This window comes from Coccinella septempunctata, chromosome 5 (genome assembly GCF_907165205.1).
Source record: "Coccinella septempunctata chromosome 5, icCocSept1.1, whole genome shotgun sequence".
Taxonomy (NCBI): Eukaryota; Metazoa; Arthropoda; class Insecta; order Coleoptera; family Coccinellidae; genus Coccinella; species Coccinella septempunctata.
Genome location: NC_058193.1, coordinates 37,531,622 through 37,547,253, shown reverse-complemented (window position 1 = coordinate 37,547,253; position 15,632 = coordinate 37,531,622). Strand labels below are relative to the sequence as shown.

At 38.5% G+C, this 15,632-nt stretch overlaps 1 protein-coding gene across 5 annotated transcripts in view; it reads left to right on the top strand.

Moving 5' to 3' along the window:
- LOC123312832 (calmodulin-binding transcription activator 1) overlaps window positions 1–15,450 on the top strand; it is a 129,140-nt gene extending 113,690 nt beyond the window's left edge. For 2 of the 5 annotated variants that reach the window (XM_044897348.1, XM_044897347.1), the window contains 19 exons: window positions 3,875–3,942; window positions 4,002–4,137; window positions 6,054–6,125; window positions 6,306–6,497; window positions 6,577–6,918; window positions 7,044–7,392; window positions 7,525–8,157; window positions 8,244–8,473; window positions 8,535–8,810; window positions 8,902–9,224; window positions 9,281–9,532; window positions 9,604–9,698; window positions 9,996–10,079; window positions 10,787–10,854; window positions 11,000–11,166; window positions 11,218–11,399; window positions 11,659–11,986; window positions 12,174–12,248; window positions 12,424–12,588. In XM_044897348.1, coding sequence (XP_044753283.1) covers window positions 3,875–3,942; window positions 4,002–4,137; window positions 6,054–6,125; window positions 6,306–6,497; window positions 6,577–6,918; window positions 7,044–7,392; window positions 7,525–8,157; window positions 8,244–8,473; window positions 8,535–8,810; window positions 8,902–9,224; window positions 9,281–9,532; window positions 9,604–9,698; window positions 9,996–10,079; window positions 10,787–10,854; window positions 11,000–11,166; window positions 11,218–11,399; window positions 11,659–11,986; window positions 12,174–12,248; window positions 12,424–12,502 — 3,951 coding nt within the window. In that variant the 3' untranslated portion in view covers window positions 12,503–12,588. Of the gene's footprint in view, window positions 1–3,874; window positions 3,943–4,001; window positions 4,138–6,053; window positions 6,126–6,305; window positions 6,498–6,576; window positions 6,919–7,043; window positions 7,393–7,524; window positions 8,158–8,243; window positions 8,474–8,534; window positions 8,811–8,901; window positions 9,225–9,280; window positions 9,533–9,603; window positions 9,699–9,995; window positions 10,080–10,786; window positions 10,855–10,999; window positions 11,167–11,217; window positions 11,400–11,658; window positions 11,987–12,173; window positions 12,249–12,423; window positions 12,589–12,814; window positions 12,923–12,981 lie in introns of those variants that run through there. The other 3 variants (XM_044897346.1, XM_044897351.1, XM_044897350.1) reach the window with 2 other exon arrangements.
- Window positions 15,451–15,632: the final 182 nt, after the last annotated feature.

Sequence of the window (15,632 nt, the reverse complement as noted above, 5' to 3'; positions counted from 1 at the left end):
TTGTCTAAGGAGCGACGGAAAAGTGTCCTCTCTTGTTTCGTCGAGAATTAATTGCGTGTAATGTTCTTTTTAGCCAATCTTGCCGATGGGGAAAGGATCAGTTTGGTATAAAGACATAACACGGAAGAGTATGTGTCCTCCTTAACTCTCAATCGAAATCGAGTTTCATAAGGTGAGAGTCACTAATGAGCGGTTGTCAACCTTTAGCGACGGAGTTCCCGGTCGCTGAATATTTATCATAATGAGAGAACCCTTGGCAATTTAAAGACGACGAAATTATTAGGCGGGACCTTTCGACCCTCTTCTCGAAATACCACTAGCGCTTTAATTGTTAGCAGCCAACCGACTCGTGGCTTTCATTATTCGCCCCAACTGTGACCTTAATAAACACAACGCCAAGTCTTGCGATACGAGAGGGGAGATTCTTCTTTTGATTCTGTTATTGGGTTCGATATACTTGGGAAACGCTACCTCAGTGGCGTTCTGCCTTACACAATAGAAACCATTGTTCCTTATTCACAGTAAGACCAACTAAATCCTGGATGAATTTGAGTTTCTCATACCTCATATAGGTACTAAATATTCCAGATGTACCTAATATCAAAGAAACAATAACGCAAGGACAATTATGAATAAAAGACCAAATAATTCAACGTATGAAGAGTTCGAACAATGCATATAGCACCTTCCGCGACAGAAGTGACGTCATGTGTAGCCCCATAACGTGTAAAAAATTAATTGACTGCACCTAACGACCTCTCACAAAACTATATGTCTTCCAGGTTATAAACTGGACAATCTTCTCGAGAATTGTGCCTCATAAGCGGAAGATGCTCATTAAAAGTTCGAGCCGAGCAAACTGATGATCTGGCGTCGCAACTAGTAATGGCGGAATTTATTTCGATTGGTGCTGCTATTATTCCGCGTCAAATTAGTTAATGACTGCCCGGACCTAGATTGAGGCTATCCATTTACGGCCCGTCGTACAGGACCAATTATTACGCTATTCTATTACCTTCATTCATTTTGGAATAACAAAATCGCATCAAAATCGATTTTCTAAGTGAATTGAATGACATATATTTCCGGTATTCATGAATCAGTATGTAGATCTATGTAGGATCTTGAAATAGACAATGAAATGCAGATTTTTTTCAGAAAAGAAACCATAACCAAAAAATACATCGACCAATTTTTTGACCAAAAAAATCTACACAGGTCAGACATAAATACCGCGAATCAATGGGTTTTGATTTATAAGCGTAATCAATTCTTCATAAATATTACTAAATGCATTATTTTCATTCCTGCAATTCCAGAATTGAATGAATCCGGAATCGTAAAATACTTCATTGTGAAACAAAGCAAACAAGCCATTATACGTCCTCGGTAATGTTTATAAATATGTATGTTTCTGTGAAATAGAGCTTGTTAGGAAAGTTTACTCGAACTTTGGTTCTCGAAGTTGTTTGGCGTTGTTTATATGATTTTTTTTCTGGCTCCGTATTTTTTCCAGAAAACATTTCACATTAGATTGTTTTTATTGTTTTCATATCGGTACATGAATCATTTATAGGATTCTGCGGAGATTTGCTGGAGCAAGGGATGTATTTTTTTCTAACATATAATGATATCTCATGGTTTGTTGTTCATTGTACTTTTTGTTGTCGCCTGAATGTTCAATCAATTTATGGTTGTGAGGATTTCGTGTAGGAATGCATTCATCTGATGACGATTCACGATTCCTACATGCCGTGTAATTTTTTTCGAGTAGAATTTTTTTGGTGAAGTGAATGTCGCAAAAGAAATCTTCACGTGACGCCAAAATTTTCTAATAAATGTTAAATCCATAGACCTTATAGAAGGCTTAATTAAGCCTTCCATAAGGTCGTCAGTGAACCAATTTTGTTTAGTGGATTCACGAGTTATGCATTTATTAGGATTATAAAATCACAAATTTTATCATTCTGTAAGATTATCCTGGAACTCCAAAAGAGAAATGGTATAATTTGAATTGATTGTCTGTATATAGAGGACGAACTAGGAGCATTTAGTAATTATGGAATTCATATGAACGAAAATTTCTTTTAGAATGGTTCTTTGTAATTCATAGAGGGCGATCAATAACTTCACAAGAGAAAATTTTTCAATCTGAATCGCCCCTAATGAGCACAATAATTGAAATAGAAAGACAACGATGGATCAGTAGAAAGAATGGAACACGTCCGTTGGCGGAACGAAAATAAAGTAGCAAATCAAAAGGCGACAGTCTCCTTATTAAAAGCATGTTAGTTCTGTAGGCGAGGAAAATTGGCTCTTTCCAACTAGCTGGGCACTCTTTCGGTGGAACGTCCAACAAAACAAACGATCTATTTACGTCTGGTTCCCTCAAAATTACGAGAGCTTTTGCCCTTGGGCCGGCAAGGAAAGCCGGAATAACAGACCGCTGTGACTGTCTATATCTATCCACTCGAGTTGGGAAACTTCGGGAAAGTCAGACGGAAATTCGGCTTTGATGTGCCGTCGACGAGGGAAGAATAATTTATTTCGGAACTCCAAAGGGGATAACATCCATCACTTAGGGTGGGAATATTGATTCTGAAGGCTTTTGCGGGCCAAGAACTGCATTTTAATACGTTTATCAACTTGGCGAATATTTTATTCTGTTTACACAATGAAATGGCATGAATACGTAAGACGGCTAAGAGGGTCCTTCTTGAAAAATTTAAACGCTTCGGTTTTCTCCTGGTTTTGGTATTGAGGTGAAATCGTTTCCAAAAATTTTTATGAGATGGAAGATCTATGAAAACCATTATGCGTTGTTGCGAAATGGCGGAGGTATGGTTGCAAACTGGCGAATGCACTTGGTCCAACAATGAATAGTACCTATGAAAATTGAAACCGGATTCATTCGGAATTGAACGCAGATAACGGAAAGTTATGTTAGAAAATGATCGAATTTTCAGTGCGAGTAACAGTTAGACATCTTTTTCTAAAAATTCACTTAGAAAATTACGCTTCCGATCAATGCTCTTGAAATTTCACTTATCTCGTCATCATTTTCATGCATTATGAATTTCACACCATCAAGCACAAATTGTTATTATTCCTGCGTTCATAATCCATCATAAATCTCTGGAATAATCAACACAGAAATCATATAGGTATAAGAAAATATAAATAATGCATTTCTGCAGTTCATTTCTGGTAAATTCGCATTAAATCCGTTCCGAGTGCATAACAAATTATCCGTATAATATGCAGAAATAATCTGAACGAGAATCGATCGACCCTTTATCCTTAAATCGTAGTGATCGATCTCTATTCGGCCTCACATCTAATGCCATATGGAATTTATATACGGAAACGGTTGAATATGCAAAGAGTTAGATTTATTTAGCGGTTAATTAGCGATTTGCATTGCAAATCTTCGAGTCGGGCCGCAGATCGCGGTCGGCCGATATTTCGTTTTTCGATAAGGTCCCTTACACGACAAGGTCTAACGTGACAGATTTCGTTGCAACCGTTTCTGCCCCCGGAATTTCTGCACAATAATCGCGTATTGAATTAACGTAACGAGCCTGCTTTCGATCTAGATCCCGACGACAAGATTGTAGGGCTCTAGATCGAGCCAAACGCGGTTTACAACTGTTTCTGTGGGTCTGATTTATTTATGCAGCGTTCCTAAGAAATAAGGCCTAGGAAAGGAACCTATCTAAGAGTGGGCTTACGCAGAGTTCTTAAGACCTAAGAAAGGAACAATTTCATTAGCAGATGGCGTTCACAAATTAGATTGTGATCTTGCTAAAATGCATTTGAAATCTTCACCGAATTTTCGTATATGATTGCAATAATTTATCTTTTTTTTTTTAAGGAAATCGCTGCCACACTTATCAGCTTCGAACGACACGCGGAATGGCAGAGCAAGGAGGTCAAGATCAGGTTCGTAACAATTCTCACACTCTTTCGAGGATTCTGGAAAACGATAGATTATCTTTCAGGCCGAAAAGCGGTTCGATGCTGCTGTACAGCAGAAAGAAGGTGCGATACCGTAGAGACGGTTACTGTTGGAAGAAACGTAAAGATGGTAAAACCACGCGGGAGGATCACATGAAGTTGAAGGTGCAGGGGACTGAGGTGAGAATTAGAAATTTTTTTGTTTCGTTCGATTTCTTCGATCACGGAGATATGATATATTAACGTATTCAATACACAGAACTTACTCGACATTTCAGATTCACCTTGTATACTGAATATGTTGGGATCGTTGCAAAAAGAAAAACTAATAAACAACGGCTGATGGCCGTTCACGTGAACTGATTATTACGTGATTACCGTTTCGAAAATTTCAATCATCCTGATTAATTCGTCCCATATTATTTCGATCATGTCCAAACCGCGTCCGCTTATAACTGAATTTTCCAATTTATTTCCCGTTTGTTGACGAACGTTACCGCGCGCGAATTTCAATCAAAGTGCGGTCACATTCGTCGCTATCGCACGCCCGCCCGTCCGCCCGCCCGTCCGCCCGCCTGCCGACCGTGTCGATCCGACTCGTTCGATACAATTCATGTTTACAACTTGCATAAAAATACGGCGACGTCGATTACAAACGGAATTATAATTCGTTCCGCAACTGTTGCACGAAACGGAATGGATTATTTTCGGTTGTCTTTCGAATCTTTTTCGATTCGTCATTTTCGATAATGGACCTCGACTCGTGATAGCTACCAAAACCCTAAATGGAAATGTGGATGTCTAGTACATACATAGAAAATCAACAAATGTTACTATCCTTATTGATGATTGAGAACTCCAAATGCATTCTCCAAAAGAGTATCAAACATACGTCTCCAGAGATAAGGTATATTATACCCACCTTATTCTAACCATCAATATTAAAAGCATCTCATAAACCAATCGAGTAGGTACTCAATATCTGCTGGAATTCGATAAGTCGGTGAAATATTAATGCGAAATAAAGTGTCACGAAATATAGAGTCACGACAATACTGTTACCTAAAACTATTTTCATGTGCATCACGAGTTTTCATTATGATTCGTTATTATATCGATTACATACTGATAAGACCCCTATTTTGTTACACGAGGGCGAAGCCAAAAGCTCTAAGAAAATATAGTGGTATTCGATGAAGTAGGATTATAGAGATATATATTCAAAATATTTCCCTAAAACTAATTCAAATATAGACCGCTTTCTCATAAGAATTACTTAAATAACTCGAAATTTTTCAACTTCAATTGACCACGAAACCAAATATGCCGAATATATAATATTAAGAATAATAAACCGAATTTAAAAAAAATTCATCTGTTGGAGAATTCCAACCTTCTGATTTTTAAATCATTCCGAACGTCAATGAGTGATTGCTTCCTGCATGAAAACAATGAAAGCTAAGCCTACCAGCTTTACGTTGAACGTTAACGGTTTAATTATCCCACTTTTTTCGAGGCAACATAGCGGGGTAATAAAAATTCACCCCCTAAATATATTGCGTCCGACACAAATGCCACGTAATCCGGAAAACCGTTGTTTGAAAAACGGTGAGCATCTTCCGAGCCCGCGAAATACAATTAACGCCTCGTCGTCGGCTCAACTTTTTTTTTTGTCGGCGACTGCAACCGTTTCGTTGCAATCGATTCGAACAGAATTAATTAAAAACAGCGATGGTCTTCGTGGGAGTGAAGGCGTTGAGTTTGCTAATTCTTCACGGGGCACTTATCTTCCTATTTGGGAAAGAGGAGGAAGATTGCTTCTGCAGCGCAGCGGAAAAAGTTTGAATGTTTCTTTCGAAATTATACGAGGGGAATTGGAAAGTTGCTTTCGATTACAGTTTTGTCAGAAGTTCTATCCAAGTTTTCGTTTCTTAATGTCATTTCATGAATCTCCATAATTTTCCATGTAGTGTAAGGTGAATATGACAAATTTATTTTCCTTCTCTCGGCGGATCAATTATTTTCATCGTGTGACAATTTAATAATAAAAAATATTGCTTTGATATTTAGCTTGATTTCATCATATGTTCTTGCAGTGTATATATGGCTGCTACGTCCATTCTGCTATACTTCCAACCTTCCATAGAAGATGCTATTGGCTTCTTCAGGTAAATACAGACATGATTACTCTCATTTCCGATGCCTCAGATGATATATACAGTTTTATGTGGCTTGATAAGAAATCATATTCTGAAATTCGTTGTGAAAAGCAATTTTTTCGCTTCGTCTTAGTTTCCTATTGCGTATCTCATGAACGAAAGTCTAGCAGCAAAATTCTTCATTTTCAGAATCCAGACATAGTACTAGTTCACTACCTGAACGTTCCATACCCCGACGACAACAAATTGGCTGTGATAACTCCTAGCATATCGCTATGGGCTGACAAAAAAGAATGGACAAAGGAAGAACTAGTCTCGCAACTGAAACCGATGTTCTTCAGCGAGGAAGAGCCAGACCTGAACAACGAATTAGAGATTTCGGTGAGTGGAAAAGTATATGAATTTTCAGAAAGTTTAACCTCACAGGATTACCAATGTTTTATTCCAATCCTGTTTTCAGACTGCCGAGACAGTGGAAGCGATCGTGAGTCAGTTGATGGAAAAACAGAGGGTCGCACGTCAAGCTGCGTTGGTCAAGCAGCTAGAGTGCGGATGTCCAGACTCGACCTGTGCAGATGGGAAGAGCTGCTCTCATCCGACAAGAAGACAGACACACCGTCCTGGACCCGCAAACAGCAGGCCGCCAAGCCGTCAAGACAACAATCAGGTATCATCGACCACAGGTTCCGGGTCGATCCATACCAATGGTCAACCACCTCGGGTATATTCCAGGGAGATTCGAGGGCAGCAGATCATCCAAAAAACCACGCACGCTACGAACTCTGCCAACACCCCTCCTTTGGTAAGAAGAAAAGTAGACCCATTCTGTACTAGATTTTATATTGAATATGAAACCATCAAGCATTTCTATCCAACGATCAATTTCCATAAAGCCACACATGATATCGGCCTATTTTTTTGTTACAGGTCCTCAGTTTATCGCAAATCCAAGGAGGCGGCGGTCTTCTGATTCTGAACAACAATTCTTCCCAACAACATCAGAATCACCAATCGTTGACGCAGTTTGCAATCACCAACAATCCCAACCATAGGCAGAACAAAAACGAGCACGTCATGAAGCAGGAAGCTATGGATACTTCTTGCAGAAGGGAGGCGAAAATGGAAGTGAGCGACGGACTACAGCAGGCCATGCTGGAATTCAATCGACAGCACGAAGTGATAATGACCAGTGCCCCTCCAACTCCAACAAAACGTTTGGACAATCAACGTACCAACGAGTACAAGCGTCAAGAGTACGAAAACGTCGTTATGCTAGGTAAGTTTCGTTCCCTCTTTGACTTTTTAACGTCATGAAGGAATTGACAATTTTGTGTTACTCAGAAAGACGGCTGTGGATCACTTGGCTAGGAGATGAGTTTAAAAACTGAAACAAACCTTTTTTCCGCAGGATTCGACAACAGAGGACAGCAAATGAACAAACACAACGGAATTCCATCCAATACAATCAACGGTCATTTCAACGAAACCCTAGATCTATCCCAGGAAGATATCCAGAGGACGCTATCGGCAAACATGCCCTTATGCTCGAGCAATCTCAACGTTCAGCAGAGGCATAGAGAAGAGAAGAACGAATCCAACAATTGTCAGATACAGCAACACACCATAGAACATTCCGTGAACACCGAGATAAATCCCATGGATTTCATCAATACCTGCGACGTTGTTGGATCTCCGACGCACGCCGTGGACGATGATGTGTTTGTTAATCTAGACGCCTTCGATATGCTAGGAGAGTTCCCGGATTTGGAGGTGTTGGAATCGACCCACAACGGGATTCTCGATATGAATACTTCGGAGATGCAGCGCAATCAAAAACACCAGGTTGATCAGCTGCATAATACCGTCGAAGGCACAGCTAAGATCACTGACTACTCGCCTGAGTGGGCTTATCCCGAAGGAGGAGTTAAAGTGTTGGTCACCGGACCTTGGCAAACTAATAGGACGTATAGTGTTCTTTTCGATACATTCCCCGTTCCTACAACTTTGGTGCAAAGTGGGGTTTTAAGGTGCTACTGTCCAGGTAATTCATATATATCTCAACATTTGGAAAAATGGGTCTGTTGCCTAATGTAGCAAAGATAGGATATGCCTTATTTTAAATTTCAGCCCACGAAGCAGGCTTAGCTAATTTACAAGTTGCCTGCGAGGGTTACGTCATCTCCAACACTGTGATTTTCGAGTACAAACTTCCACCGAGGGAACAACAAATAACGGCGCCAGAAATGAAATTAGAGAAATCAACAGACAATCTTCTGAAGTTTACCCTTCTCCAGAGACTCGAAGCGATGGACGATCGACTTCAGATCAAGGAGGAGCCTGCCGACGGTTCTGATGTGGCAAGTATTCCTATTCGAGATGATCTTCTGATGTAATCCAGTTTTCCTCATACACTTTCAGGTGGAAGATACCGCACTCTTCACACAATCAAATTTTGAAGACCGGCTGGTGAGCTTCTGCCAAACCATGACCACGAGGACCAGCAGGCATAACGAAGAACTTTGTTCCGCTTGGTTCCCCAGCCATAGAGGCATGACCCTTATGCATCTAGCAGCAGCTCTGGGCTATTCGCGCTTGCTTTCTGCCCTCCTGAATTGGAGGGCTGAGAATTCTTCGTTGTTTCTTGAAACAGAGATGGACGCTTTGAGCAGAGACGATGATGGTTATACTCCTCTGGTGAGTGAATCAATTTCAGAATTTCAAATCAACTTTCAGGTCTTGAGTGAAAAAATAAGTTATTTTTGATATCGTTTTATACCCTTGCCAGATGTGGGCTTGTAGTAGGGGCCACAAAGCGGCAGCAATATTGTTATATAAATGGAATCACGTAGCACTGAACGTGAAAAACGAACAAAATCAGACAGCTCTGGAATGCGCCAGGGGAAACAATCACTCTCAACTAATTCGTGAAATAGAGGCTTTGGAGAGTCGGAGAGAGAAGATCGGCATGACAGTCCACAAATTGGGAACCTCTTTCGATAATTCTACGAACGTCATCTCGCCGGCTGAGTCGCTAAATTCTTTGGTATCCATAGCATCCACCAGTAGATCTCACGACGGTGTTTTTCTCAGGCCTGGAGCTGTAACTAGGTAAGATCAAGTATTCATCACATGATTCACGATCGAACCTTCGGATCTCCTTTCAGAAGCGAAACCAACAAGTACAGAATTCTCAATCTCGACATCGAGTCCGATTCCTCTTTGGATTGCAATAAGATTCTGGGCTCTAGCCCTAGTCCAATGCTATCGGACTACTCTTCGAGCACTAGATCTAATGGGAGCTTCCAGAAACTCGTCAAGAGACCTTCCATGGATAGTGGAATCAATCTGACGGGCATTTTCGAGAGACCCAAAACATCCAAGAGCGCAATGTCGAGGGAAATGTCCAAATTGTCGAAGTGAGTATATTCACTGCTCTTATTGATTTAGACAATCGTATTTTTTTTCATCCTAAATCGTTCGATTTCAGGTACGACCGCAGTCTATCTCTACCATTGAGCAAAGCGAACGACGTCCTGGACGATCTGACTGATGCGAACGGAAAGAAGATGGATTTCGTTTTGTGTAAGTTTACCACTACATTTAACCTCACGCTGGGGTAAACTTGAATTTCGGTAAGTGATTCGATCGAACCTGACCACGTGTCGAAGACAACCTTCACCTCCTTGAGGAGGAGGCGTTTATGGAATGGCATGATCTGATCGCGTGATATTGATTTTATTATTTCTGCACTTATGCGCTTTTCACCGTTTTATTAAGATTTATATTTTTTTGTTCTCATCGATCGATTTTTTTCTATTTGTGGAATGGTGTGTATCCCCGCAATCTTCAACGATGGATAAATTTATCTGATGTTATTAGGCGACGGTGCAAGAAGTCCGATCATAGACGTAGAGGCAGTATCAGACGACGAGGTGTCAGAAATCCATGCCGCTGCTGCCGTAGGTCAGTGCGACCCCAGAACCAAGGAAACGCCACTGCTTTTCACCAGTTTTTTTTTATTAGAATTTTTTCGATATATTCAATTATTATTTTTGTTCAAAGATGAACTGGCTAAAGCAGATGACGTTATCCGATATAAATGGTACATGTTGTCTAATTTATGTTGTTTCAATGTTACATCAATGTTTCTTGTTCCTTCATAAGCGATACATAACTAACTTAGTCTAGTCTGCACCTACTGACAATTCGATCAGGTATTTCCAACAATCTCAAATCTTTGAAATCTAATCTGTATAGCGTTTAATGGATCTCGTGGTTCTTGAGTAACTAGACTGAAATTTAGCCTTCTTTCTTTTTCGCTGCCTTGACTTTTGTGGCTGTCGATATTCAGCATGGCTTTCTTTTGTTGCATATTCCTGTTTTCTTCAGATGAATAATAGAATTGATCTGATTCAAACGAATTAGTCGTGTTTTAAGGTTCATATTGGGGCTATTCGAAAAACTCCTGTTTTCTTTCGCAATTCTGAAGGTTAATTTGTCAAAACAAGGAATATGCACAAATCATGCTTGAAATTAGTCTTATAGTATCTCACCGCAATAGCTTCCTTTTTGCATGTAAATCCTTAACTCACCTCACAATTTTGGTATTAGCTAAATAATTCGATCGATCACTAATCGGATAAGCTCGAACTGATCAGTCGTGGTTTCAGGGGACCAAGATGCAAGAGTTCTCACCTTGGCCGAGCAAATAATAGCAGCTATGCCCGATCGAATAAAGGTAACCCATTCAAATAAAAATAATCGCAGAAATAATGCCGCACTTTTGCTCATGCATATCGTATACATGTATAAATCTGTCTGCAACCGAAATTTATCATTGTGATTTGTGCGAACCGATAGACTTTCAACGCATCATATTGCAGAATGAGAGTCAATGCGAGGAGATGATATTAGGCAACAGTCCTGGACCCCCCGACAAACTTTCTGGCGATACGTTACAAGATACATTCATGGAACCCCTATTCGATCAATCGTCGTGTAGCTTCGAATCGAATGAATTCAATTTTGAGTTTTCAGACAACAACTATCGGTGAGTCTCATCATTCAGCACTTCAGCAGCTGCTTAAAGTCTTCCTTTCAGGTACTATGACGTTAGCACGCCTTGTTCCAGTTTGAGTCCAGCTTCGTCCAGTTGTTTGCAGTCACCCTCGTCCTTCATCCTGGATTCTCCCTCTCCTCCACCGACAACGGCGGATTTTTGCGAATTCTTTCAGGCATCAGGAAGCGTGTTCGAGAAGGATTTCTCCAATCTGACGTTGTCTGGTAGGTAAACTCTTGACATCGTTATTTAACAATATTACACGAGATTTGAAGTCGTAGACAAGATGACTTTAGGGTCATAGGTGGTTCTAAGCACATATTTGAAATTGTCAACTTGGAGAGTTTTTGTCATATATGAAAGGTGTGCTAATAGGCGTGGGTGCATCGATAATAGACGAATCTACTCACACGGTAGATCTGTCAATAAAGGCCAATCTGTCCGCATAGGTTAATCCATTTCGATTTATGGTCATCATTTCAGATCGGGAGCAGAGGGAGCTCTACGAAGCTGCTAAAGTTATACAGAAGGCATATCGTTCTTACAAAGGAAGGCAACAACGGGAACAAGAGAAAGAACGGGCAGCCGCTATCGTTATCCAGAACTATTATCGCCGTTACAAGCAATTCGCGTGGTGCAAACAAGCTACACGTGCCGCCACTGTGATACAAAATGGCTTTCGTTCGTATCGCGAGAACAAGCGTTTGAAGAAGAGCCAGCAGGCTGCCGTCTGCATCCAGACCTACTACCGCAGCTATAAGGAGCAAGAGGGGCGACAAGTTAGGGGCGAACCTCAATCTACCGGATTCAGGTTAGTTTTAATTTCCATTTATTAAGAGTTTCGAAAAACTCTAAGGAGAATAACGCGCGTATTGAATTGAACCGGTTGTTTGATATTGTTTCCCTACCCTCAATCATTTAACCCCTATTTTAAATATTTCTCACATCATAAGAGATTCGATTAATCTGTAAATTCCTGAATTTATTTGATTTTTCAGACGGACAATTTCGCAAAGAAGACAAAATCAGGCAGCCAGAAAAATTCAACAGTTCATGAGACAATCAAAGAATAAGTAAGTGAAATTTCTTTTGAATTACTCATATAGTTAAATCCACAAATAAGACTCGCAAATCATAGTCATACTATTTTGTAAACACAAAGCATAAATGTCCACCAAAACCTTATTCAAAGTTTCGCTAATTTCATTCATTAATGCTTACATTAAATGGTCTTGTTATTGCTATCAGTTTATGGGAAGATGATATTGGCTGCATGGTAAGTTTCCTCAATTCATTCATGAAAGCGGGTTTTTCTTCATTTGAATAGCGGGATTACTCATTGCAAATCCCAGTCGGAAAATTTATTACGAACTGTATAATTCTAGATTCCAAAATGCAGAGTCGAAATAAATAAAAAAATTGTAGATTGAGCATTCTGGCAGTTATACGATTTTAAATATTCTGAAATGAAAAAAGTACTTTGAGGACAATTAAAGGATTTTCAAGGATGAATAAGCTCAACAGGCATAATTTGAACCATAACATAAAAGCCAAAAAATCCTTAGAATAATTTAGAAAAACTCCAATATATCCAAAAAGATTGGATATATAATGTTCTGTAAGTTAATTGAACTGATAGGTTACAGAGAGAACGAGCCGAAAAAGAGAAGCTGGGGGCCCTGTCAGTGGATGTCCCTCAAAGATAACAATTTCCAGAAGTGTTCTGCTGCATCGGCCTAAATAGCAGGTGGTAAAATGTCGAAATAATACGAAAGGAAATTTTTCACTAAATAACGATGTTTTCAGTTAAGAAAGTACAAAATAATTTAACCGAGCAGGCGCTTTTCAAGTAGAGGGACTGTGTTATACGAGTAAACTTCCTTGCCGAGCACAATGAAAGCGAAATGGAGTTCATAATTCAATTAATTTTCTTGAATTTTCAAACTTGAATGGAATTGGTTGGATCATATTTCTGACCGAACAGAAACAACATTTGAAAAAGCGAAGTAAATTTCAATTATTGACAACTCGACGACAAGGCTGAGGGATGAAAGAAAAACTTACATCAATTGAAATTTTAGATTTATCGTTTTCTTTTAAGTCTAAAAATTTTGGGAGAGAAAAGCTGTACACATTTCATCGTAAATGGTTCGAAATTTCATCAATTTGAATTTACAAAATATTCTACTGGAGAATGTAGCAAAAGATTGACAAAAAAGTGAGATGACTTCAGAAACTATACTGTTTTAAGCTGTGATTGTAGTTTGGCAACACATTTCGAATACGAATTGGAAGACCTTTTTCTTTCCACATATTGAACGATTTTTCGCCTCGATATACCACTTGATTCCATCGAAAATTGAATCTTTAAAAAGAAATGTGTTACCGATTTGTATATAATTTTAGCTCTTATTAGTTTGGTGTAGGTAGATGGTCTTACTTATTTCGAGTTGGTTTGAGGAAATTCAACGTGATTCGGAAATTTTATATATTCAGTTTTGGGGATGTTGAATTTGCTACGAGACCTCTCCCTTGTAACTTAATCTATGTTTTAGATCATTTTGTTCGACTGATTTCACTGCCATCACTGTAGACTAGACAAATCAGAAGTAATTGCAGTATAGCAGACTAACAAACACTGACTATTTCGATTTTTTTTCCAATTTGAGTGTCCAGTTAGTTGAACAACGTAAAAGTTTGCTCATACATATCATTGTAGTTAATATTTTAATACGTAATGTACAGATATAGACTCATATTATTGTACAATGAAAAGGTATGTACATAATCTGTTGATAGATTAGTTTGTGTATTGCCTAACTCGAGGTATTGGTGCTCAACATTGAAAATTATTTAGCACAAAAGTATTATGTTTTTCGAGACTAGTCAATTACAAGTGAAAGTCATTCGATTTCCACTTTGAAAAAGAAACACACGTACCTGCTGACGGGATTGAATACTATCCACGTGATTTTATTCAAATCCTTGTACATAAAGTTGATTAGCTGTACTTATTTTATTCATTCGTTTCGAATTATCATTTCACTAGGTAAGTGAAGTATTTTTGTGTTCGAAATTGCTCTGTATCGATTGCGACGACAATGGTTTGTACTGGAAAATACTTAGAGCATATTATACGATTCAAAAACATTTTCAATCAGTACCTACTTGGAAACACCTTGTATAGTATGGAAGTCTAAGAGAGAACTTGTCATATAAGGGTGGTTTGTGTAGAACAGCGCGCCAAGAAAAAAAAATTAGATAGTCGAAAGAGTCAAGTTGATATATGTTCAGTTGAATGCCTGTTCAAAAGTCTACATTCCGAAAACCTGACATTTTAATCGCGCGAAAGGGGACAGGAGAGCATCAAACTTGCAAAAAAGAATCATTCTCTTATTCTCATTTGAAAATAATCATAATCTCCAACGCTACACAGCTGCGTGAAATATTTCTGAACCTTCTATACCGCAACCAAAAATAATTCTGAAATACTTCAGTACATTGAAAATGTTATTGAATCTTCCTTAGGATCCTTTTGCATATTCTTTCAGGTTGAAAAATCAACTAACTATGATTTTTATTCAGCTATGTTGAGGTAACCTATACCTAATGATACTTGAAATGAAATTTCAATTTAACATTTGATCGTTGATTACTCAAATCAAATATATGTTTTTGTGAATAATTGTTGATCTTGAAAATTTTATCTATTTATTCACTTATAGTTCATGATAATTCTCGATGTTCGTGAATTTTTCATATTAGGCATTTTCGAATTCTCTTTACATAAATATATATGATATATAAGACGTAGATTTAAAATTCCTTCTATATTCATGCAGTATATCACCAATGGTGGTAAAACTTGTTTGGTATTATAGTAGCAAAGATAGTTGCAAACATTCCAACGATTTTTTTCGTATAGAAATAGATGAAAACATAGTATTAGGATTTTTTTTTCAAAGAAAGAACCACTTCATCAATGTATATATATATATATATTATTCGCAATTATTTTCGTGAAGTTCTTTCATCTGTAGCTATCCATTCCGTTATGAGTTTTTCATGGATACCAACGAATCCAGATGAAAAAGATTCTTTTCTCAATTTTACGACTAGAACTGAAATATGAATTTCCGAATAAAAATTCATGATATACGGAATGGACATTCAATATAAGATAAGACATCAAATGCGAATATTCCACAGCTATTCATGGTACTCATTTTTCGTTTGTTGTATAAATAGGATGGTCCATTCGATTTTAATACGATATTCTTTTAATACGATATTCATTCACTTTAAAGAGAAATATTGAAAACAGTGTTGAACTAGGTCTGTTTTCTGAAGGCCAATTTCAATATAGCTCATAAAAATGTTTGGGCAGAATATCAACACTGATTATTTATTAGATTATGAAACCCCGTAGATAGAGGAAAGAGAAGATACCGCATTGC